The 26,311-nt window shown below is 53.5% G+C and overlaps 1 protein-coding gene across 1 annotated transcript in view; it reads right to left on the bottom strand.

Annotated features, from left to right (window-relative positions):
- LOC142250925 (complement C4-like) overlaps nucleotides 1–26,311 on the bottom strand; it is an 80,850-nt gene that overhangs the window by 18,918 nt on the left and 35,621 nt on the right. Inside the window, 11 exon segments of the mRNA XM_075323258.1 lie at nucleotides 10,496–10,586; nucleotides 13,676–13,844; nucleotides 15,611–15,686; nucleotides 16,135–16,194; nucleotides 18,474–18,626; nucleotides 18,705–18,871; nucleotides 19,155–19,323; nucleotides 19,407–19,508; nucleotides 19,755–19,914; nucleotides 21,335–21,410; nucleotides 22,156–22,359. Coding sequence (XP_075179373.1) covers nucleotides 10,496–10,586; nucleotides 13,676–13,844; nucleotides 15,611–15,686; nucleotides 16,135–16,194; nucleotides 18,474–18,626; nucleotides 18,705–18,871; nucleotides 19,155–19,323; nucleotides 19,407–19,508; nucleotides 19,755–19,914; nucleotides 21,335–21,410; nucleotides 22,156–22,359 — 1,427 coding nt within the window.

Here is a 26,311-nt window from a genome sequence, read left to right as displayed (position 1 = left end):
CGGCTCGTCAGTACGGGTGACTATGGCGGGGCTGCACTCATCTCATTCACTTACAGGTATTACCCTGTGTCATGGCTCGGTTTGGGGATTCGATCCTGTGACCTGTTGCTGTATAGTTAGTTCCTCTGTCTGCTGAGCTTTTGCCTTTTCTTCCCTGTCCAAATGCTGATGGTTCTTATGGTCTTTGTTTTCCTTTCTTGGTTTGCTCTTCTCCAGGTGTTACTCATTTTCCCATTATTGTTGTTTGCCCTATCACATTCTGGGTTGTATTTTATAGGTTCACTAGTGATGAGCGAGCACTACCATGCTCGGGTGCTCGGTACTCGAAACAAGCAGGTTGGACGCATGGTTGTTCACCCCTCACTGGCCTTCCTTGCTGGCTATATCTCTATGTGGACTTATTTCTGGGATTTGAGCCCTTCATCTTAGGGGTTTACCTTTATCAGTGGAGTTTCTGCTGGAGTTGCTGAATTTTTACTTCCCAGGCCCTATTAATTCTTCCTTATTTGATGCTGTTTATCTCACACCAGGTTTCTGTTTGTTCCTGCACACCTTCCTCTCCCCTTGTAGACAGTGTGTTGCGGTCTCACATCCAGTCCTTCAGGAGGCACATGAAACCACTCGGCGGCCTTTTAGGGTGCCAGGTCCGAGGTGATGTTGTTATGTGGCTGGGGTCTTTTAGTCTGTACAGGGACCAGTTGGGTGCGGCCGCTCTTTCCCCTTTTCCACTACCTGTATGTGAGTGATTTATGTTCCTAACACCCTGTACAGATTATGGGGGTCCTAAGAATAGGTCAGCCATGATATAGTCTGAGCCTCTTTAGCCCCTTCCAGACATTCACCCCATATTTATTGTACTATTGGGAGTCCTTCTTGCATCTAATCATACACATAGGACGTAGCGATGGCAAAGACCTCAGGAAAGGAAACACATACTGAGGACACCCTGCCACGACAGCCGGGATCGGAGATAATTTGGCTGGGTAACAGTTTAATGCAGAACCCACTATGGACTGATGAACTAGAAGGAGGGTCACAGGGTGTTGATGCTTACATTGAGATCTGATCTGGGGCCTGTATACAGAGGGGGCCAATCTAGGGTCTGTATACAGAGGAATCTGGTCTAGAGTCTGTATACAGGAGGATACTGTCTGGATCTGGTCTGGAGTGTATATTTGGAGTATGTATACTGTGGGGTCTGGTCTGGGGTCTGTATACAAAGGGGTCCAGTCTGAAGTCTCTATACAGAGGGGTTCGGTCTGTATACAAATGGGTCCGGTTTGGGGTCTGTTTACAGTGGGGTTCGATCTGGGGTGTGTATATGTGTCGCCCTGGGCAAGCCAGGGGACACAGGTCACACACCACCACACCCCACATCCCAGGCAGGCACAACAGCTAACCAGAAATCCTTGTTGCCTTCCTCCAGGAGTCTGGTGATGCACACCAGGGGGTGGGCCAGGCGGTTGGCTCCGCCCACCGAGGAGCTCACAACTCTGGAGGCAGGAAGTGTCAGGCAGATGAGCCCAGGGTGAGCCTGTGTCAACAGCAGGGTAGCCCGGGTAGGGCTAGAGTAAACAGCAGAGAAGTGAAAGTGAAGGAAAGAAAAGTGGAAAAGGAGGAAAGCAAGAAGTGGTGACAGAGCAGAGAGTGTGCAAGCCTGAGAGCCCAGCTTTGTGTAGGGCCAGAACAGCAAGGTCAGCGACGGCGGTGACTGTCCGCAGTGGGACAGTTCGGAAGTTCCTGGAAGGACCCCGTTGGCTGTGTGCCCGGTGGTCTGGAGCAGTGTTCCGAAGGACAGTCAGCACCAGGGCAGGGGCCTCTCGGACCCCGGCAAGGCTAGGAGTCGCCAAATTTGCCGAATCCGTCAGTGAAGGGGACGTAGATTCCCCCAACAACCAAGTCCCGATTGAAGGCAACAGTCCAACCTGTACAACAGAGGCACTGCCACCGCCAGGGCACCAGTCTCTGAGGGCCAGCGCCTGCGGGCAAAGTGTAGTGCTCCTCCGGCCCAGCTTGAAGCCGGGGAGCGGGTTACCGGTGGGGACCCATCGCAACCAACCGTACATACAGGTGCAAGGAAGAGGGACATCACCGTCACCTACCGGGAAAGCAAAGCAGCCGTCTGTGGGACCGTCCTACCAGCCGTTGGTTTACCGTACAAACTGTGTCACGTCTCAGGCTGAGTGAGTACCACAGTGCCGCAAGGCACAGCGCTGCCCCCGCGTCCCTGCGCCCACCAAGCCCTGCACCTCCCAAGCCATCACCGGGCCCCGGGATCACCAACCCCTACCCACGGAGGGGCAACACAACACCTGGCTGCTCCCCATCACCATCCCCGGGATCCCCGCATTAAGCAGCGGTGGTGCTACACATCACCACAACCGTGGGTGGCGTCACGGACATTATCCCAACACCCCAAACAACCCCCCTTTCACTCACGGGCGAGGAGTGCCGCTCGAGGAAACCCCCGGGATCCGGCCTACGGCTCGAGCCACCACTGAGCAGCCGGACCCGAGCAGAAGGGGTGAGCGCGGTGTGTTGACACCCTCCTCCCCGCCCGGGACAACTTGGCGTCACGAACAGGATCCTACCGCTCTGCCGTTTGGTAGAGGTGCGCCTTGTTACCGCCGGAGGTATCCGGCAGAAAAATTGCAGAAGCCGCCATCTTTGGCGCGAAAAGTTCCCGCTCGAGCGTCTTCTCGAGCAGTAGAGGCGCGAAGGCCAAAACCCCGCCCCGAGAGAGGAGGGGCCGGAAAGAGCTAAGGGGGACGGGAACAAGATGTCTGCGCCCGACGGAGCCGCTGGAGGAGCGGTGGTCGCAGCCGCAGCGGCACCCGCGGATGGGAATGGGCCTGCCCAGGTCCCGGCGGGAGGTGCCGCGGCCCCCGCGCTTGCTCAGGTCATGCCGTTTTCCTTGCCCTATGCGCCCGGAGCTGCCTGGCTACCGCAGTATGACGGGAAACCGGATGCCTTACAGGCCTTCCGGAAAAAGCTTAACCCGTTGCTAGAGCTGTACCCCCTGACTGATAAACAACGTGCAGCGATAGTGCTAGGCCAGTTAACCGGTGCAGCGGAGCAGGAAGCGGAGACCTGGGCCGAGGGGGACCGGTTCTCTGTAGCCACCATCTTTGAGAAGCTACAGACTGCCTTCGAGACCCGGACTGAAGCTGAGCTGAGGATGCAGTTTTACCAGTGCCGGCAACGAGCTGGGGATAGCATTCGGGACTATGCTCTACGACTGCAGACCGCCCTCCGCACGCTGAAGCGAGTGAACTCTATTAATGAGGTGGATAGCAACAAGATGTTAGTGGAGCAATTTGCGCAGGGGATGAGATCCCCTGAGGATCGTAAACAACTCCGGCTGTGGGCCCTGGAACACCCTCATGTGGACTTTGCTGTGTTAAAGGAGCGGGCTATCAAAGCACTACAGCCCCCAGCTGCTGAAGTTCTGGAACCCGTCCCGTGGCCCGTCGAGACAGCTCCCGTTGTGGCGGCCCCAGCCAAACCAACCTCCTTAATACCTGCAGCCTCGAGCAGCACAGTGGAAGAACTGGCAGCCCAGGTCCGTCGCCTGGACGGAGACCTTGCCAAGATCCTTGCTGCGCTACAACCTCTGACCAGATCTCAGCCTCCAGCACAGATACAGCTTGCTGACAGTCCCGAAGATGTTCCCTGGATGCAGCGGAGAAGCGCTAACAACCCGCGGAGCAGACCTCCAATCTGCTACAAGTGCCGTAAGCCGGGTCATTACTTCCGACAGTGCCCGTTAAACGAGCAACCCCTGGGGCCCCGGGCCAATCCTCAGGAGTAGAACACCGTGGCCCCCCGGACTGGCGAGACCGATATGTCGGGGCCCGCCCTATCATCCCCGTGGCTGTGGACGGCATACCAGTGATGGCTCTCTTGGACACTGGATCACAGGTAACTACCATACCGTACACGTTGTACCAGCGGTATTGGGCCACAGACGAGCTGGCGCCTCCAGACAATAGTATAAATTTGATTGCCGCTAATGGACTTCCATTGACCCAGGTGGGGTATAAACAAGTGGCTATGACAGTGGGGCAAGCTGAACTGCAACACCAGGGTATGATTGTGATCATGAATGAACCTAGTGATCATAACCCGAAAATAGTGCTGGGAACCAATGTGATGGAACACTGCATGGCTGATGTGTTGAACCTATTGCAACAGCTAGCCGCCACGGCGGCGGGGAGCCGGCAGAGGGCTGTGCAGCGTGAGATCCGCGCCCTGATGTACCGCCAGCATGTAAGCTCAACCGGAGGGGAGATTGGTGGAGTGCGAGTGATGGATGTTGCTCCATTGACTGTGCCCCCTAGGAGTGAGATGATGATCTGGTGTAGGGCAGCAGTAGGGCCTCAGGGGCGTGACTACCCTGCGATGATGGAGCCCATGCCTTCCGAACACTGGCCCACTGTAGTAGCCGCCCGAGGGGTGGTAGATGTGAAGAAAGGGAGAGTGCCTGTGAGAGTGTTGAACTGTGGGGAGGAAGAAGTCAGGCTCCCACGGTATGCCACCATTGCCAAGCTGCTCACCCTGGACCCTCACACTATCCAGGAAGCCAGTCCATCTACACTCCCACCTACCACCAGCACTTCCCCACCCCAGGGGGACACAAAGGAGTGGCACCAACAGCTACATGTGGGCACTGATGATACCCCTACACATCACAGGGCAGGGGTACACAGGGTGGTGCAGGAGTACGAACAGGTTTTCAGTAAGCACCCCCTAGACTTTGGGCAGATCAAGGGGGTCCAACACCACATTCCTACGGGTGAACATCCCCCCATCAAAGAGAGGTATAGACCTGTTCCCCCTGCACATTACCAGTGTGCCAAAGATATGTTGAGGAATATGAAGGAGGCAGGGGTTATTCGGGACAGTTGTAGTCCCTGGGCCGCTCCGTTGGTACTGGTCAAGAAAAAGGATGGTACCATGCGGATGTGTGTGGACTACCGGAAGATCAACCAGATAACCCATAAAGATGCCTATCCATTGCCTCGTATTGAAGAATCTTTGGCTGCACTAAGAACTGCAAACTACTTCTCGACCCTTGACCTCACCAGCGGATACTGGCAAGTGGCCGTGGCCCCAGAGGACCGGGAGAAGACCGCCTTCACCACCCCGATGGGGCTCTGCGAATTCAATAGCATGCCGTTTGGGCTGTGCAATGCCCCCGGGACCTTCCAACGGCTGATGGAGTGCTGTCTGGGACATTTAAACTTCGAGACCGTCCTGCTGTATTTGGATGATGTGATTGTTTATTCCCAGACGTATGAAGCCCATCTGGAGCACCTGGCCGAGGTGTTCGCGTCCCTTGCCAAGTACGGGATGAAGTTGAAGCCCTCAAAATGCCACCTGCTGAAACCCAGGGTGCAATATCTAGGGCATGTGGTGAGTGCGGATGGTGTCGCCCCCGACCCTGAGAAGATCACTGCCATCCACAGCTGGCCGAGGCCCACTACAGTGAGGGAAGTAAGGCAGTTTCTGGGTCTGGTGGGGTACTATCGGCGCTTTATAAAGGGGTACACGAAGATGGCCGCCCCCATGCAAGATCTCCTCGTGGGACAGACCAAAGGTGGTAAACCCGTCGGAGCCCCACTGTTGTGGGAGGACAAGCATGAGGAGTCCTTTGGCCAGCTGAAGGCGGCCCTGACCGGAGAAGAGGTCCTGGCGTACCCTGACTACGGGCGCCCATTCATCCTCCACACGGACGCCAGTAATGTGGGGCTAGGAGCGGTCCTCTCCCAGGTCCAGGATGGAAAGGAGAAGGTGATTGCCTACGCCAGCCGAAAACTCCGGCCGACCGAAAGGAACCCTGAGAACTATAGCTCTTTCAAGCTCGAGCTACTGGCGTTGGTGTGGGCTATCACGGAGCGGTTCCGGCACTATTTGGCGGCAGCAAAGTTCACCGCATTCACGGACAACAATCCGCTGACTCACCTGAACACGGCCAAGTTGGGCGCGCTGGAGCAGCGGTGGGTAGCCCGGTTAGCCAACTATGATTTCACCATAAAGTACCGAGCTGGTCGTGTCAACATCAATGCAGATGGACTCTCCCGGATGCCCCATTTGTCAGAAGAGGGGTGTGAGGATGACGACCTCGAGGAGATTGAGTTGCCTGCGTTTCACCAGCCGCCTACTGAGAGGGTACAAGTATGTCAGCAAAGGGTGGATCTGGACCCGCGGCCCAGTCAAGAGTGGCAGGATGCCCAGGACCAAGCGCCGGCTGTCCGACTTGTCAAGACTCTGGTGGAACAAGGCGCCATGGGAATGGACCCTAGCGCTCCAGCCGAAGCCCAACGCTTGTGGAAAGAGCGAAAACGGCTCTACCTACACCAAGGGAGGCTGTGCCGTGAGCTGATCAACCCAAAAACCCATGAGAAAATATGCCAGTTGATCGTTCCTCAAGCTGAGGTCGCTACTGTCCTGCGGGCATACCATGATGGTGCTGGCCACTTCGGGTGGAAAAAGCTGGAGATGCTGTTGAGGGAGCGGTTCTATTGGAGTGGGATGCGGGAATCGGTGGAAGCCTGGTGCCGAGAGTGCGGTCCTTGTACACTGAGGAGAAAGGACGAGACTAGCCAGAGGGCACCATTACATCCCATCGTTACCCATCAGCCGCTGGAGCTGGTCGCCCTGGACCATGTCAAACTCACCCCTAGCCGAAGTGGGTACACCTATGCATTGACCATGGTAGACCACTATTCAAGATTTATGGTGGTAGTCCCCGTTAAGGACCTAACTGGTCGAACCGCTGCTCGAGCGTTCCAGGCTTATTTCTGCCGACCCCATGGGTACCCCGAGAAGGTGCTGACAGACCAAGGCCCGGCTTTTGAAGCAGAAGTGTTTCACGAATTCTGACAGTTGTACGGCTGCAAGAAGATTCGGACCACCCCGTACCACGCTCAAACCAACGGCATGTGCGAGAAAATGAACCACTTGGTCCTGGGACTCCTCAAGACGTTACCGCTGGAAGAACGGAACATATGGCCGGAAAAGCTACCTGACTTGGTCGACATGTACAATAACATTCCGTCCAGCTCAACGAAATGCACCCCAGCGTATTTGATGAGGGCTCGGCCTGGCCGCCTGCCGGTGGACCTGGAGATGGGGTTGGAAGCTCCGGAGGCACTCCCTTCAACGGCGGAGTGGGAAACTCGAAGGAGAGCACAGTACCGGCAAATCCAGGAGTATGTGGAGAAAAACCTCAGTTGAAGTCGAGAGCAGCAAGAGCACCGGTTCAACCAGAAGGCGCCCGCAGGTCCTTTCCAGCCAGGAGATGTGGTGCTGAAACGGAAGAGAAAAGCCCACAAGCTGGATGATCAGTGGGAGCAAGTCCCTTATGTCATACAACCCACAGAATGGGGAAATGGAAAAACTTACCAGATTAGTCGTGACCAAGGGGGCACCCTAGCCACAGTTTCCCGGGACCATCTAAAAAAATACCCCCCAGCGCTGAAAGCAGAGGCTGAAGTACCGGTTCCTCCACCAGTGGAGAAGGCAGCAGAGGTAATCCACACTGTAATGGGTGACTTCCCAGCAAACTGGCCTACACAGAACGGCGCGGTGATCCTTCCAGTGATACTGTTCCCACAACCCGTGGATGAAGAAGTAGTGGAAGCGGTTAACCGTGAGCCAGAACCAATGCCAGTGCCCAGGGATGAACCTGCACCCAGCCCCCCTGCACCTCCGCCTGCTCCACACTATAGCAGGGAGGAGGAACCGATTGTTCCCTCTACCCCACTATCTAGCACCACTGACACCGGGCTCCGAAGGTCCACCCGTTCCAACCTAGGTAGACCCCCACTTAGGTACAGGGAGACCGTTCTATGAGTAAAAGGGGTCCGCAAATGTAAAAGAGTGTTGTTGCTTGTTTGAAAAGTTTGAAAGTTTGCAAAAGAATGATAAAGAAAATGAAAATTACCGAAGAAGTCACCTGATTTGTTTGTTGATTTGCAACCGGCTGGAGCCGGCACCGTTGTCCCCGTGGGGACCGTTTAAAAATGCATGGGAACTATCCATGGACAAGCCCGTGAACTTTGCAGGGCAACCACAAACGTTAGTGGCTTGTAAATATGTTGGGTACCGTACCGTTTTCCGTAGGCCGCCTCCGGAGAGGCAGGTTGGAGGGAGGGCCCTGAGCAGAGCAGGCCAGGGCCCAGCCACCAAAGGAACCGGTGGCTACCCTCTGGAGGGCAAGGACAGATCCCGCTCGGGTACCGTGTACTGGACTGTGGGTCAAGGGGTGCTGCCTGGGTTTTAGGGGCAGCATCAGGGCCAGGTTACTTGGGTGGGAGAGAGCGGAAACCGTGACCGTACACCGTTGAAACGTTAAAAGTAAATGTGCCTCCCGTCTTGGGAAGAGTTATTGAAAATGTATATATGTTTAACCCTGTTATCCCCTTTTTACAGAAAAATAAAACCGGTGTAGGACGGCAGCCCGCGGACGGTCTGCGTTTTGCTAAGGGGGAATGTGTCGCCCTGGGCAAGCCAGGGGACACAGGTCACACACCACCACACCCCACATCCCAGGCAGGCACAACAGCTAACCAGAAATCCTTGTTGCCTTCCTCCAGGAGTCTGATGATGCACACCAGGGGGTGGGCCAGGCGGTTGGCTCCGCCCACCGAGGAGCTCACAACTCTGGAGGCAGGAAGTGTCAGGCAGATGAGCCCAGGGTGAGCCTGTGTCAACAGCAGGGTAGCCCGGGTAGGGCTAGAGTAAACAGCAGAGAAGTGAAAGTGAAGGAAAGAAAAGTGGAAAAGGAGGAAAGCAAGAAGTGGTGACAGAGCAGAGAGTGTGCAAGCCTGAGAGCCCAGCTTTGTCTAGGGCCAGAACAGCAAGGTCAGCGACGGCGGTGACTGTCCGGAGTGGGACAGTTCGGAAGTTCCTGGAAGGACCCCGTTGGCTGTGTGCCCGGTGGTCTGGAGCAGTGTTCCGAAGGACAGTCAGCACCAGGGCAGGGGCCTCTCGGACCCCGGCAAGGCTAGGAGTCGCCAAATTTGCCGAATCCGTCAGTGAAGGGGACGTAGATTCCCCCAACAACCAAGTCCCGATTGAAGGCAACAGTCCAACCTGTACAACAGAGGCACCGCCACCGCCAGGGCACCAGTCTCTGAGGGCCAGCGCCTGCGGGCAAAGTGTAGTGCTCCTCCGGCCCAGCTTGAAGCCGGGGAGCGGGTTACCGGTGGGGACCCATCGCAACCAACCGTACATACAGGTGCAAGGAAGAGGGACATCACCGTCACCTACCGGGAAAGCAAAGCAGCCGTCTGTGGGACCGTCCTACCAGCCGTTGGTTTACCGTACAAACTGTGTCACGTCTCAGGCTGAGTGAGTACCACAGTGCCGCAAGGCACAGCGCTGACCCCGCGTCCCTGCGCCCACCAAGCCCTGCACCTCCCAAGCCATCACCGGGCCCCGGGATCACCAACCCCTACCCACGGAGGGGCAACACAACACCTGGCTGCTCCCCATCACCATCCCCGGGATCCCCGCATTAAGCAGCGGTGGTGCTACCAATCACCACAACCGTGGGTGGCGTCACGGACATTATCCCAACACCCTAAACACCCCTTTCACTCACGGGTGAGGAGTGCCGCTCGAGGAAACCCCCGGGATCCGGCCTACGGCTCGATCCACCACTGAGCAGCCGGACCCGAGCAGAAGGGGTGAGCGCGGTGTGTTGACACCCTCCTCCCCGCCCGCGACATATACAGAGGGGTCTAGTCTGGAGTCTGTATACAGTGGGATAATGTCTAGGTCTGGTCCGGAGTGTATGTTCTGAGTATGTATACTGTGGGGTCTGTATACAAAGGGGTCTGGTCTGGTTGTATACGGAGGGTCTGATCTGGGTGGGTCTGTATATAGGGGGTCTGGCTTGGGATTTGGATACAGAGGGCTGTCTATACAATGGGATCTGTTATATGCTTTGCATACAGAGGGGTCCGTTGTGTGTGTGTGTGTGTGTGTGTGTGTGTGTGTGTGTGTTTATATAGGGACCTCTTTGAGGTTTGTATACAGTGGGGTCTGGTATGTGGCTTGTATACAGAGGGGACCAGTCTGGGATCTGTATATAGAGGGGTCTGGTCTGGGGTCTATATACTGTGAAATCTGTACAGTGTACAGGGGGGTGATCTGTATAAAGGAGCCTTAGCCTGGGGTCTTTACATTTATTTTGGAGGATGTATTCATTTCAGGGTTTGGGGTACGTGGCCTAAAAAGCTATACCCTAGTGGAATTTGGGGAAATAGATGTATAAAAGGATTTAAAAAAAAAAAAGTTTTCCCCATGACGATCACATTTATTTCGCCCATCCCTAAAAATAAATCTACAAAAAAAGGAAAACAAACTTCACCAATGAAAAAAACATAAAAGTGATGAATTTCTGGAGGTGGAATGAAAAACTTTGGACATCACATCATAGTTGTGAAAAGTTGGGTAAAGGGGGTGAGAAGTAAGCATCGGTCACCTTGTTCAGGTCTTGGGTGCTGGGCTCGAATCCGCTGAGCAGTGTAATGTCCACGATCGCCATGCCGGATGGAACCATCTGGGATTTTCTCCTGGAAATACAGTTTCAATAAAAGGATAAAGAGATTTTCTACAAAAATAAAAAAAAAACAATAAAATGCATGAAATTCTGGAAGAGCTGAAGGACATCGAGCCGCACCAGACCCCCCCGTTACCTGGATGAGGAGATTTCATGCAGAAAGAGAAGGAAACACGAAATGTCATGTCCTCGGCGGACCCTCGTCATATGGCTATGGTGTAGTATACACTCGGTGGACCCTCGTCATATGGCTATGGTGTAGTATATACTCGGTGGACCCTCGTCATATGGCTATGGTGTAGTATACACTCGGTGGACCCTCGTCATATGGCTATGGTGTAGTATACACTCGGTGGACCCTCGTCATATGGCTATGGTGTAGTATACACTCGGTGGACCCTCGTTATATGGCTATGGTGTAGTATATACTCGGTGGACCCTCGTCATATGGCTATGGTGTAGTATACACTCGGTGGACCCTCGTCATATGGCTATGTTGTAGTATATACTCGGTGGACCCTCGTCATATAGCTATGGTGTAATATACACTCGGTGGACCCTCGTCATATGGCTATGGTGTAATATACACTCGGTGGACCCTCGTCATATGGCTATGGTGTAATATACACTCGGTGGACCCTCGTCATATAACTATGGTGTAGTATACACTCGGTGGACCCTCGTCATATGGCTATGGTGTAGTATACACTCGGTGGACCCTCGTCATATGGCTATGGTGTAGTATACACTCGGTGGACCCTCGTCATATGGCTATGTTGTAGTATATACTCGGTGGACCCTCGTCATATAGCTATGGTGTAGTATACACTCGGTGGACCCTCGTCATATGGCTATGGTGTAGTATACACTCGGTGGACCCTCGTCATATAACTATGGTGTAGTATACACTCGGTGGACCCTCGTCATATAGCTATGTTGTAGTATATACTCGGTGGACCCTCGTCATATAGCTATGGTGTAGTATACACTCGGTGGACCCTCGTCATATAGCTATGGTGTAGTATACACTCGGTGGACCCTCGTCATATAGCTATGGTGTAGTATACACTCGGTGGACCCTCGTCATATGGCTATGGTGTAGTATATACTCGGTGGACCCTCGTCATGTGGCTATGGTGTAGTATACACTCGGTGGACCCTCGTCATATAGCTATGGTGTAGTATATACTCGGTGGACCCTCGTCATATGGCTATGGTGTAGTATACACTCGGTGGACCCTCGTCATATGGCTATGGTGTAGTATACACTCGGCAGACCCTCGTCATATGGCTATGGTGTAGTATACACTCGGTGGACCCTCGTCATATGGCTATGGTGTAGTATACACTCGGTGGACCCTCATCATATAGCTATGTTGTAGTATATACTCGGTGGACCCTCGTCATATGGCTATGGTGTAGTATACACTCGGCAGACCCTCGTCATATAGCTATGGTGTAGTATACACTCGGTGGACCCTCATCATATAGCTATGTTGTAGTATATACTCGGTGGACCCTCGTCATATAGCTATGGTGTAGTATACACTCGGTGGACCCTCGTCATATGGCTATGGTGTAGTATATACTCAGTGGACCCTCGTCATATGGCTATGGTGTAGTATATACTCAGTGGACCCTCGTCATATGGCTATGGTGTAGTATACACTTGGTGGACCCTCATCATATAGCTATGGTGTAGTATACACTCGGTGGACCCTCATCATATAGCTATGTTGTAGTATATACTCGGTGGACCCTCGTTATATGGCTATGGTGTAGTATACACTCGATGGACCCTCGTCATATGGCTATAGTGTAGTATATACTCGGTGGACCCTCGTCATATGGCTATGGTGTAGTATACACTCGGTGGACCCTCGTCATATGGCTATAGTGTAGTATACACTCGGTGGACCCTCGTCATATGGCTATGGTGTAGTATATACTCGGTGGACCCTCGTCATATGGCTATGGTGTAGAATATACTCGGTGGACCCTCGTCATATAGCTATGGTGTAGTATATACTCGGTGGACCCTCGTCATATGGCTATGGTGTAGTATATACTCGGTGGACCCTCGTCATATGGCTATAGTGTAGTATACACTCGGTGGACCCTCGTCATATGGCTATGGTGTAGTATACACTCGGTGGACCCTCGTCATGTGGTTATGGTGTAGTATACACTCGGTGGACCCTCGTCATATGGCTATGGTGTAGTATACACTCGGTGGACCCTCGTCATGTGGCTATAGTGTAGTATACACTCGGTGGACCCTCGTCATATGGCTATGGTGTAGTATACACTCGGTGGACCCTCGTCATATGGCTATGGTGTAGTATACACTCGGTGGACCCTCGTCATATAGCTATGGTGTAGTATACACTCGGTGGACCCTCGTCATATGGCTATGGTGTAGTATACACTCGGTGGACCCTCGTCATATAACTATGGTGTAGTATACACTCGGTGGACCCTCATCATATAGCTATGTTGTAGTATATACTTGGTGGACCCTCGTCATATGGCTATGGTGTAGTATACACTCGGTGGACCATCATCATATGGCTATAGTGTAGTATATACTCGGTGGACCCTCGTCATGTGGCTATAGTGTAGTATACACTCGGTGGACCCTCGTCATATGGCTATGGTGTAGTATACACTCGGTGGACCCTCGTCATGTGGCTATAGTGTAGTATACACTCGGTGGACCCTCGTCATATGGCTATGGTGTAGTATACACTCGGTGGACCCTCGTCATATGGCTATGGTGTAGTATACACTCGGTGGACCCTCGTCATATAACTATGGTGTAGTATACACTCGGTGGACCCTCATCATATAGCTATGTTGTAGTATATACTTGGTGGACCCTCGTCATATGGCTATGGTGTAGTATACACTCGGTGGACCCTCGTCATATGGCTATAGTGTAGTATATACTCGGTGGACCCTCGTCATATGGCTATGGTGTAGTATATACTCGGTGGACCCTCGTCATGTGGCTATGGTGTAGTATATACTCGGTGGACCCTCGTCATGTGGCTATGGTGTAGTATACAGTATATTGTGTGGGAGACCGGCGCCCGCTCTTACCACAAATACACTTCTTAGATGACTTTGATGGCTTTCTCTTTCGGCTGTGACACCTCCCTCCGCGTCCGGCTCCTCAGGTCGTGCCAGTCAATGTTCCTCCTGGGTTCGTCAGACATGGCGTCATCATCGTAATCATAATCCTCTTCATCATTCTCTGAACTCAGATCTCCTATTGACACAGGGAAGAAAAACATTTTCCCTTGATTACCGAGACAGGCGCCACTCTTGCTAATAGGCTGTGTGTGGTACTGCAGCCCAGACTGCGATATCCTGCATCACACATGGACGGGGATAGAAATGGTTTTTATAATCTTAGAAAACTACATTATACTATTAGGATTGTCCACTGACCATCAAGGACATATGGACTAAAAGTGCTTAACTGGGCAGGGTCTGACCACAAGGAGCTACAGAGTCACTCTCATGGTCCCCTCGTAGTCACTCACAGTCCCCTTTCACTCATAGTCCAATTCTCAGTAAGACTCATGGTCCTCTTCACAGTCACTCATGGTCCCCCTCATTGTCACTTTCACGATGAACCTCCTCATGATAACTCTCATGGTCCCCTTCACGATCACTCTATGGATACCCCTCGCAGTCACTTTCATGGTCCCCCTCTCACTCACTCTCATGGTCTCACTCACAGTTACTCTCGTGGTCTTCTTCATGGATACTCTCATGGTCCCCCTCCCTGTCACTCTCATCGTCCCCCTCACAGTCACTCTCACGGTCCCCCTCACAGTCACTCTCATGGTCCCCTTTGCAGTCACTCTCATGGTCACCCTCGCAGTCACTCTCATGGTCCACCTAGCAGTCACTCTCATGGTCTCCCTCGCAGTCACTCTCATGGTCCCCCTCGCAGTCACTCTCATGGTCCCCCTTGCAGTCACTCTCATGGTCTCACTCACAGTCACTCTCATAGTCCTCTTCATGGACACTCTCATGGTCCCCCTCTCAGTCACTCTCATGGTCCCCCTCACAGTCACTCTCATGGTCCCCCTCGCAGTCACTCTCATGGTCTCCCTCATAGTCACTCTCATGGTCCTCTTCATGGACACTCTCAGGGTCCCCCTCCCTGTCACTCCCATCGTCCCCCTTGCAGTCACTCTCATGGTCCCCCTCGCAGTCACTCTCATGGTCCCCCTCGCAGTCACTCTCATGGTCCCCCTTGCAGTCACTCTCATGGTCTCACTCACAGTCACTCTCATAGTCCTCTTCATGGACACTCTCATGATCCCCCTCTCAGTCACTCTCATGGTCCCCCTCACAGTCACTCTCATGGTCCCGCTCGCAGTCACTCTCATGGTCTCCCTCATAGTCACTCTCATGGTCCTCTTCATGGACACTCTCAGGGTCCCCCTCCCTGTCACTCCCATCGTCCCCCTTGCAGTCACTCTCATGGTCCCCCTTGCAGTCACTCTCATGGTCCCCCTTGCAGTCACTCTCATGGTCCCCCTCTCATGGTCCCCCTCTCATGGTCCCCCTCGCAATCACTCTCGTGGCCCCCTCAGAGTCTCTATGATACCCGTCACAATCACTCTCACAGTCACAGTCCTAATATTTATGTGAAAAATTTAACCTGCTAAATGCTCAGTCCAGAGGAGATCAGACTTCTTCCTTCTGGGATTAATTGAGGGACGCAGCAATCACCTGCACCAACTCCCCCAATTCACACTTGATTTATGACATGCCAGAAATGTTTCCTGCCACCATTAATCCTGCACCAATCAATATCCTAAGCTATAAAGGGAACAAGTATAAGATTTAAATAAATGGGGAGTTTCCCGGCAGTTTTAGGCTCCTCATGGGTGGAGCTTAGATATCCTATGATTTGCATGTCTGCACATACAGTATGTATACATATCCTCTATACAGTCTATATATGGGGTCATTTATCCCATTAATAATCTATGAAGGTCTCATCGATAATATTACCGTCCACTTTTACTGCCAGCTCCAGCTGTGAGCAGGTCGTGGTCTCCGCTTGTATGATGTTATACATCTTCAGGACCTGAGAGCGGATAAATAGGAAATAGTGACGTAAAGTAGAGGAAAGTAAAGCAAGTTCCTCTGTTATTCCTCCTGGAAATCTGTAAATAATATGCCAACTGGGTTTTACCAGTTGGGGTGTGTGCCTCCTACACCGACCAATGAGCGCTCACTGATTCTGGACACACCCCTTTGACAGATTTCCAAATTTCCACCTGTAATAACAGAGGAATGGCGGCGGCAGACAGATTCTAGAAAAAATGCTGGAAAATTGTTACCTCAAGGAGAATTTACTAAAATATACAAGTCAGGAGAGGAGACAGGTCTTGTTCCTTTAAGACAACCCCAGTCCAGGATCTGCATCATGACGTGTGTATTATAGTGGGGGCCCCTGTCGTGGAGCCGTGCCCCCTCCTCGGTCACCTATGCATTTCAATGGGCACCGTAGAATATGTTTACGCCATACTCACTTTCAGGACACCGGTTCCTTTTCCTGACACTTTCACCTTAAATTTTGCTCCCATCGATCTCTACAAAACAAAGAATAAAAACCTTTTTTTTTGCAGCAGAATGTCTGTATCGTGCTGCAGCTCCATCCCCTCCATAGAATTATATAAGCACCAACTGTCGTCTCCGGTCTCAGTGATGGGAAAGTCTGACTTCACTGAATACGTATTTTACAGATTATACCCAGAAATTAAGCATGTCCCTTGCCTGTGTCTGGTATTGCAGCTCATTGACGGTTATTTCCCTGATATAACATTTAATACCCTGCTGTCGCCTGCCCGTGGGCCACTGCCTCCTCGTTCAGCTGAACCCCAAGATGGAAAACTGTTATATACTCTATATATACAGGGCTGGCCTGTAGCGCTGGCGTCCCTGCACCCGTTGCTCCTCTCCCCGCAGGGTAGCACACTCACTCACCGCCGCGACCAGCTCTCCCCAGGCTACCTGGCATCTCCACATGGGTGCCACCTGCTTCCCCATCCAAGGGCCTGTGCACGCGGCACAGGTCCTTCAGGAATGCTCTTAGGAGGTGCACGTGCACCGCTGCCCTTCTCCTAAAGGGCCAGCGCGTCACTCTCAGGAAGTGCCTCTAAGCCTACTGCTGAGAGGCACTGGGTGCTTAAGGCACTCTCTCACTAGGGGAGGTGCCTGATCAACGCCTTGTTTAATTAGTGTTTTGTGCTCTAGCCAACTAGTTGTCAGGTACTTTGTCTGTCCTGAGTGAGTTGATACACACGGCACTTCTGGGGTGGTGCTCAAGTAGGGTCCAAAACAGTCTCAATTAGATGTAAATTGCCACATAGACAACGGTGGACACCGCGTCATACCTGCCTACGCCAGTTGCTATTGCTTCTGAGGACCCTCTGCACGCACTGATGAAGGTTTTTGACTGAAACGTCTGTGCTTGTGCTGGTCCTACAAGTTCTTCTCAATAAAAGACCACTATTTACATTTATCTTGAGTGCCAAATTTTTACATCCTCTTGTCTGTCCTGTCCTGCCTGTACCTAGTTCCCGCCTGTCCTGCCCTGTTGGCACCTGATTCCAGTCTTGACCTGCCTATACCTGGTTCCAGCCTGTACTGCCCTGTTGGCACCTGATTCCAGTCCTGACCTGCCTATACCTGGTTCCACCCTGTCCTGCCCTGTTGGCACCTGATTCCAGTCCTGACCTGCCTATACCTGGTTCCAGCCTGTCCTGCCCTGTTGGCACCTGATTCCAGTCCTGACCTGCCTATACCTGGTTCCAGCCTGTCCTGCCCTGTTGGCACCTGATTCCAGTCCTGACCTGCCTATACCTGGTTCCAGCCTGTCCTGCCCTGTTGGCACCTGATTCCAGTCCTGACCTGCCTATACCTGATTCCTGTCCTGTCCTGCCCTGTCGGCACCTGGTTCCAGTCCTGTCCTGCCTGTACCTGGTTCCAGCCTGTCCTGCCCTGTTGGCACCTGATTCCTGTCCTGTCCTGCCCTGTTGGCACCTGGTTCTAGTCCTGTCCTGCCTGCACCTGGATCCAGCCTGTCCTGTCCTGTCAGCACCTGGTTCCAGTCCTGTCCTGCCTGTACCTGGTTCCAGCCTGTCCTGCCCTGTTGGCACCTGATTCCTGTCCTGTCCTGCCCTGTTGGCACCTGGTTCTAGTCCTGTCCTGCCTGCACCTGGATCCAGCCTGTCCTGTCCTGTCAGCACCTGGTTCCAGTCCTGTCCTGCCTGTACCTGGTTCCAGCCTGTCCTGCCCTGTTGGCACCTGATTCCTGTCCTGTCCTGCCCTGTTGGCACCTGGTTCTAGTCCTGTCCTGCCTGCACCTGGATCCAGCCTGTCCTGTCCTGTCGGCACCTGGTTCCAGTCCTGTCCTGCCTGTACCTGGTTCCAGCCCGTCCTACCCTGTTGGCACTAGTGACTCTGCCTGTCCGTCCTGGCCGTGCCATCTGCCTCAGCCATTCTGGTGGTCCCAGCCCTCCTAGTGACTCTGCTTGTCTGTCCTGGCCGTTCTCTCTACTTTAGCTATCCTGGTGGTCTCTGTCTACACTAGAGACTCAGCATGTCTGCACCCATGTCTGTCCCTGCTCTGGGATCAGCTGCCACAGTCCCGGTCTCTGCCCTGGGAGTAGCACCTGGCGTCTGCCTCACAGTGGGCGCTTAGTCAAGCCCCTCCCACTAGAAGGCAGGCCCGGGGTCCCCCTGTGGTCCAGTAGGTCCAGTTCAGCATTACACAGCCATATATAAAGTCTGGACACTCTTTGGATTGGAAGGCAATGCTTTCACCCCTATTTTCTCCACCTGTAACCCAATCTTCCCCAGCTCTCACCAGCTCCTCCTGGATGCTCTGGCCGCTCCTCAGGCTGCACTCCTGCTGGAGAGACCTCTCCAGCGAGTTCACCACCACATGTAATTCATTCTTTTCACTTGTGTGTGTCTTGATCCAATATTCAGAGAGAGCTTCCAGCGCCATCACCGTGTCCTGGAGGAGAAGAGACGTCATATTATCTGGCCTTCGTATGGTGCACCATAAGAGACGGATCCTTTCCGGAAGACTAACCTGGGTGGACTTAAATCCCCCGCCATAATTCTCCTGCTCCGACAGCCAGGTGTACATCTTCTTGGCACTACGTAAATCTTTCTGGAGCAGGGCAGTAAGTAATGCATACGACGTGGCCTCAACAGCAAGTGCAGTCCCCTTAGGACCAAAGTGAGTAGTGTCCGTATCTATGGAAGACAAAAAATGCTCAATAATAATCAATTAGCCTCATTACGGTGACAACTTTTAGGGTTATACATCGAATATTTTTTGTGCTGTGAAGGAAGCAGCTCTCTCTGCCTCTAGCACAGCAGGAAAATCTCAGCACATTCTCCATCACCAAAAGGCAGCCGAATCAAATCCAACCAACGGGTTGCTTGCAAAAACATCTAATATTATTTATATTTTTGGGTTGATACGGGCAATGAGGACAGGAGTTTGGGGGTTTTTTTTGACCATTTTGATACTCACTGCGATCTTCCTGTGCTGTAAACATCAGGTTGCCATATGCCTTGTCCTTCAAAAAGTCATCACTAGAAGCGAGATTGAGGGCATAGGCGGTGACAGCTAAGGAGTACGGATCTTTGACGTTCTCCAGCGTAGAGCGGATGTAGTCAATGGCTTTGGCAATGCTTCTCTTCTGCGATGGACAGAAAGGGACGATGTGGATCGATCATTTGTATGGAAATAGATGGAAAAGTGATGTGGAGGAAGCTGGCGTACCACTTTAGTATCATCTTCGGGCATAGCGTCCTTGGCAAGATGGAGAGCCACCAACACGTAGGACGTAAGAGCCACATCTGCGGTCTTCCCAGCGACACCACCCTACGTGGGCAGAGGATATACTCAAGAAGAGTCTTTGGGGTATATATGTTATCCATCATGGAAGCCAATGTAAACAGTAAAATATCTAAAAAAACTCTTATCATTTGTAACTGGACTATACCCCCTTCATCATCTGTTATCGAGACATTCATCCTCAACAAAAAGATTACAAATGTCCAGGAAAGTGGAGATGTGAGCGGAAGATGGAAATGTGATAGAGTATGGGACAATCTAGGTCCACGTTACCATCATATCTTTGTGGATCACCGGAGTGGTTTCCTGGAAAGCTCCGGTTTCGATCTGTTTGGTGGTCAGGTAGGTGGCTGATATTCGGATTTCCGCTTCCACCTCAACGTCGATGTATATACGGCAGAGGGAGAGGACTTTAACCACAAAAGCTGTCAACCTAAGACATAGCAGGAGATTTTATGTGGACAAATGTTGCACATTTTGTAGATATAATTTGGGGAAAAAATTGTGCACAATTTCCTCAGAGCAGTGACTGACATCATCAAGTTGGCACCATATTCCTATCCTGTTAGGACTATGTTGCTCCAAGGGGCAGAAGTCACGGGGTATAAACCGATGGAAAAGGGGCCTCTAGGCTGACGCAAAGACTGGTACACCTGTGCTGTCCCTTATCTCGAAGGTAGGCTCAATGGTAGCCAGGTTCGAGCCCCCAGCATGACCCTATCTCCTGTCCAAGCCCTTGATAGTACCCTTGACTCACCCAGGGAGTGGGCCGGAAACCCAGTAACAAAAACCCCACAAATAAGCACAGACAAGGGTAATCAAAAACTCGTGCACACTGCACACAAGCTCAAAGGAGGGACACTATGTGAACTGGGGAGTAAAGCAAAAGGGGTAGGAAATAAATGCACAACTGGAGGACTCACACATATCACACAGAACCGCAATTTGTTGATAACCATAGAACTGGATAACCACAGAAACCGATGAAGCAGAAGCTATATCCGGCACTCAGACCCAGGAACCAGAACCTTATAAAGGGTGAAGGCGGCTGAGGATGTTAATCGGGAGCATGACCTCCCAGCAGATGATCACAAACCAGCAGGAATTAACTCCTGGAGAGCAGTGACACCAGAACCAGCCGACGCCTAAGACAGGCTGTGTGCAACTAAGGGATTCCAGGTTGCTTGTCGGACTCTGCAGTGTGAACAGAGTCTGACGCCATGAGACCCAGCGAGTGAAATGCCAAACTCTGCACGACAGAAGTGCTATTCTGAATCATGGTGGACCAATGGAATCTACTGAGACCTGTTGCAAAATGGATGTGTCATATCTGTCATAGATCTTCTAAAAACGGAACCTATGATTATGGGGTGAACAAGTCCTCACGAAGGGCCACATCCTAGTATACAGTAAGTCCAGTAGGTCCTGATTATTAAGTGGAAGGGGAACCAGTTTGGACCTTATGTGAATTATCTGTTTCATGGTGGCTTAGTGGTCTACAGTGGAAAGTTCTTCTGCCACGTATCAGACTGCCACTTGCTAAATCATTGTAGAAAGTTGAAGGACCTACAATTTACATTATATCCACCAATCTAATCAGACACTGAGGTTGTGGCCCCTGGGGTACAGGTCAGAGTTCTCTACCACAAGTGGGGTTCAGCCAATAGGTGGAGAAGTCATCCCTGGATCCTTGAGCCACCTCGTCCATGATCCAGAGCCGATCCAAGGCCATATATTTACATAGAAGATGTAATTATGTGATTTTGACCCTTTAAATACCCAAAGCTACCAGCAATGGATGTGACAAAGACATAGACTCAAGACAAAAAGGACTAAAAAAGTCTCCATCTTACCAAGTACTGCTGGGCGTGTCCAGCCATGCACCGTAGGATCCATCTTGTTTTTTGAACTGCAATATTCTGGAGTATCCTGGGGGCAACAGAACAGCTTAATTGTTCGAGGAGACCATCATTTATATAGTTTATAGTGAATTCTATGACAGTTGCTGAGCGTGCGGTGGAACTCAGAGGGAAACCATGTGGAGAAGAAGAAGTATAAACAAGGCACTGGTGAATGGCAGAGGGGAGAGGGGTAACCACCACACATTCACATGTGGCTGACCCTTGCACTCCATAATGTCCCTAGATGGGTCTTTCCCCCTGTGCACCATCACGTGCCTAGGCCCTCGCTGAATTTACCCTGACTAGTGAGTAGGACAGCAAGACACTAGTCCCACTGTTACAATAAGACAACACGAGGAAGGTAAGACAAACAGATGAGGAAAGTAAAAACAAATAGCAATCTTAAGTTTCTCCAGCTGGAAACTTCTCAGTTGCAACTAAAATGACCCCTCAGCTTCTCCAGAGACTGGCTCCTTCAAAGTGGTCATTATACCAAATTTTATCACCGGCATGGAGTAAGGCCAGGTGTGGGTAAATATAGTGGAAGGGCTGATGACAAAATGCTGCAGCTGTGATAAGGCTATGAGTAATCAGAGAACGAAGGGAAAGAGTCCTTAACCCTTTCAGCATCAGCTGAAAGTAAATCTACTCCAATACAAGATGTAACCTGCAGATGCAACACACTTATGAAATAATTGCAGCAGATTGTGTAGCTCTATACTAGGATACATCTGTATAATACAAAACATTTTTACAACAACAGATAAAAGTACCGTTTTTCATGTTCTCCATCGCATCATCTTTGCGGTCAGGAGGTAGCATCATCCACTTGTCCGTGTGATCGAGGTAGCGCATCGCATACACCCCCGGAGCAGTGGAGATCATAGTTTGCTCGGCACAGCCATATGGGACCTGGATGAGTCTACTGACCCCATCACTACTCAGGCTGTTGTTTATGGTGTTCATTGGGGAGTCCACTGTGATCAGAAAGAAGATGTGAGTACAAGTGACAGGAGGAAACCAAAGCAGGAGAAAATAATACATCATATCATTCTAAGTCACATTTATAGTATACGTGTTCAGTTTTATATCAGTAGTTAATCTATATATATAATTGCCTTATTCTGTCTGTCTGTCTGTCTTGCTCCAAAATTGTGTCCCGGGACATGTCCTTACGGTGACAAACAGCGGATTGGCTGCTGGCCTCGCCATGTCCCCGCCCCCCTGCACGGATTGGCCGCTCGCCTCGCCTTGGCTCCTCCCCCCCGCACGGATTGGCCGCTCGCCTCGGGTCCGCCCCCCCTCGCACGGATTGGCCATGTCGTTACGGTGACAAACAGAGGATTGGCCGCTGGGCTCGCCATGGCCCCGCCCCCCCGCACGGATTGGCCGCTCGGCTTCACGGATTCGCCATGGCCCCGCCCCCCGCACGGATTGGGCGCTCGCCTCGGCTCCTCCCCCCGCACGGATTGGCCGCTCTCCTCGCCCAGGCTCCGCCCCTCCCGCACGGATTGGCCGATCGCCCAGGCTCTGCCCCCCACACGAGGTGAGCGCATCAAGGTCCTGCGGCGGAACGAACACACACACACACACACACACCACACACACCACACACACACACACACACACACACACACACACTAGATCGCATCCACATACTCACAACATCCCGTGATATCGCTTGCTTCTCGGCGGCGATACTGTGTAGTGATCTTCCAGGACCTGCTGGAGGATCACATGGCCGGAAGCATGTGGTATCTCCGGATGTTGTGATTGTGTCAGCGCGTGTATGCGATCGGATGTGTGTGAGTGTATGCGATCGGATGTGTGTGAGTGTATGCGATCGGATGTGTGTGAGTGTGTGTGTGAGTGTATGCGATCAGATCCATGAGTGTCGGCAGAGGAGCACGGCGTGCAGCACAGCTGCTGGGACCGCCCACCGGTGGGCACAGGGAGAAGTGAGGTGTGTGTGTGAGTGTATGCGATCAGATGTGTGCGTGTTTAATGTCTGATGTGTGACTGTGGAGCACGATGGGGAGTGCGCAGCATGGGGGATGGAGCACGATGGGGGGTGCGCAGCATGGGGGATGAAGCACGATGGGGGGTGCGCAGCATGGGGGATGGAGCACGATGGGGAGTGCGCAGCATGGGAGATGGAGCACGTTTGGGAGTGCGCAGCATAGGGGATGGAGCACGATGAGGAGTGCGCAGCATGGGGGATGGAGCACGATGGGGGGTGCGCAGCATGGGGGATGGAGCACGATGGGGAGTGTGCAGCATGGGAGATGGAGCATGTTTGGGAGTGTGCAGCATAGGGGATGGAGCACGATGGGGAGTGCGCAGCATGGGGGATGGAGCACGATGGGGGGTGCGCAGCATGGGGGATGGAGCACGATGGGGAGTGCGCAGCATGGGAGATGGAGCACGTTTGGGAGTGCGCAGCATAGGGGATGGAGCACGATGGGGAGTGCGCAGCATAGGGGATGGAGCACGATGGGGAGTGCGCAGCATGGGGAATGGAACACGATGGGGGGTGCGCAGCATGAGAGATGGAGCACGATGGGGAGTGCGCAGCATGGGGGATGGAGCACGATGGGGAGTGCGCAGCATGGGGGATGGAGCACGATGGGGGGTGCGCAGCATGGGGGATGAAGCACGATGGGGGGTGCGCAGCATGGGGGATGGAGCATGATGGGGAGTGTGCAGCATGGGAGATGGAGCCTGTTTGGGAGTGCGCAGCATAGGGGATGGAGCACGATGGGGAGTGCGCAGCATGGGGGATGGAGCACGATGGGGGGTGCGCAGCATGGGGGATGGAGCACGATGGGGAGTGCGCAGCATGGGAGATGGAGCACGTTTGGGAGTGCGCAGCATAGGGGATGGAGCACGATGGGGAGTGCGCAGTATTGGGGATGGAGCACGATGGGGAGTGCGCAGCATAGGGGATGGAGCACGATGGGGAGTGCGCAGCATGGGGAATGGAACACGATGGGGGGTGCGCAGCATGGGAGATGGAGCACGATGGGGAGTGCGCAGCATGGGGGATGGAGCACGATGGGGAGTGCGCAGCATGGGGGATGGAGCACGATGGGGGGTGCGCAGCATGGGGGATGAAGCACGATGGGGGGTGCGCAGCATGGGGGATGGAGCACGATGGGGAGTGCGCAGCATGGGAGATGGAGCACGTTTGGGAGTGCGCAGCATAGGCGATGGAGCACGATGAGGAGTGCGCAGCATGGGGGATGGAGCACGATGGGGGGTGCGCAGCATGGGGGATGGAGCACGATGGGGAGTGTGCAGCATGGGAGATGGAGCATGTTTGGGAGTGCGCAGCATAGGGGATGGAGCACGATGGGGAGTGCGCAGCATGGGGGATGGAGCACGATGAGGGGTGCGCAGCATGGGGGATGGAGCACGATGGGGAGTGCGCAGCATGGGGGATGGAGCACGTTTGGGAGTGCGCAGCATAGGGGATGGAGCACGATGGGGAGTGCGCAGTATTGGGGATGGAGCACGATGGGGAGTGCGCAGCATAGGGGATGGAGCACGATGGGGAGTGCGCAGCATGGGGGATGGAGCACGATGGGGAGTGTGCAGCATGGGAGATGGAGCACGATGGGGAGTGCGCAGCATGGGGGATGGAGCACGATGGGGAGTGCGCAGCATGGGGGATGGAGCACGATGGGGGGTGCGCAGCATGGGGGATGAAGCACGATGGGGGGTGCGCAGCATGGGGGATGGAGCACGATGGGGAGTGCGCAGCATGGGAGATGGAGCACGTTTGGGAGTGCGCAGCATAGGGGATGGAGCACGATGAGGAGTGCGCAGTATGGGGGATGGAGCACGATGGGGGGTGCGCAGCATGGGGGATGGAGCACGATGGGGAGTGTGCAGCATGGGAGATGGAGCATGTTTGGGAGTGCGCAGCATAGGGGATGGAGCACGATGGGGAGTGCGCAGCATTGGGGATGGAGCACGATGGGGAGTGCGCAGCATAGGGGATGGAGCACGATGGGGAGTGCGCAGCATGGGGGATGGAGCACGATGGGGGGTGCGCAGCATGGGAGATGGAGCACGATGGGGAGTGCGCAGCATGGGGGATGGAGCACGATGGGGGGTGCGCAGCATGGGGGATGGAGCACGATGGGGAGTGCGCAGCATGGGGATGAAGCACGATGGGGAGTGCGCAGCATGGGGGATGGAGCACGATGGGGAGTGCGCTGCATGGGGGATGGAGCACGATGGGGGGTGCGCAGCATGGGGGATAGAGCACGATGGGGAGTGCGCAGCATGGGGGATAGAGCACGATGGGGGGTGCGCAGCATGGGGGATGGAGCACGATGGGGAGTGCGCAGCATGGGGATGAAGCACGATGGGGAGTGCGCAGCATGGGGGATAGAGCACGATGGGGGGTGCGCAGCATGGGGGATGGAGCACGATGGGGAGTGCGCAGCATGGGGGATGGAGCACGATGGGGAGTGCGCAGCATAGGGGATGGAGCACGATGGGGAGTGCGCAGTATGGGGGATGGAGCACGATGGGGAGTGCGCAGCATGGGGGATGGAGTACGATGGGGGGTGCGCAGCATGGGGGATGGAGCATGATGGGGAGTGCGCAGCATGGGGATGGAGCACGATGGGGAGTGCGCAGCATGGGGGATGGAGCACGATGGGGAGTGCGCTGCATGGGGGATGGAGCACGATGGGGAGTGCGCTGCATGGGGGATGGAGCACGATGGGGAGTGCGCAGCATGGGGGATGGAGCACGATGGGGGGTGCGCAGCATGGGGGATAGAGCACGATGGGGGGTGCGCAGCATGGGGGATGGAGCACGATGGGGAGTGCGCAGCATGGGGATGGAGCACGATGGGGAGTGCGCAGCATGGGGGATAGAGCACGATGGGGGGTACGCAGCATGGGGGATGGAGCA

Source organism: Anomaloglossus baeobatrachus, chromosome 9 (genome assembly GCF_048569485.1).
Source record: "Anomaloglossus baeobatrachus isolate aAnoBae1 chromosome 9, aAnoBae1.hap1, whole genome shotgun sequence".
Lineage (NCBI taxonomy): Eukaryota > Metazoa > Chordata > Amphibia > Anura > Aromobatidae > Anomaloglossus > Anomaloglossus baeobatrachus.
This window is presented reverse-complemented; position numbering and strand designations above follow the sequence as displayed.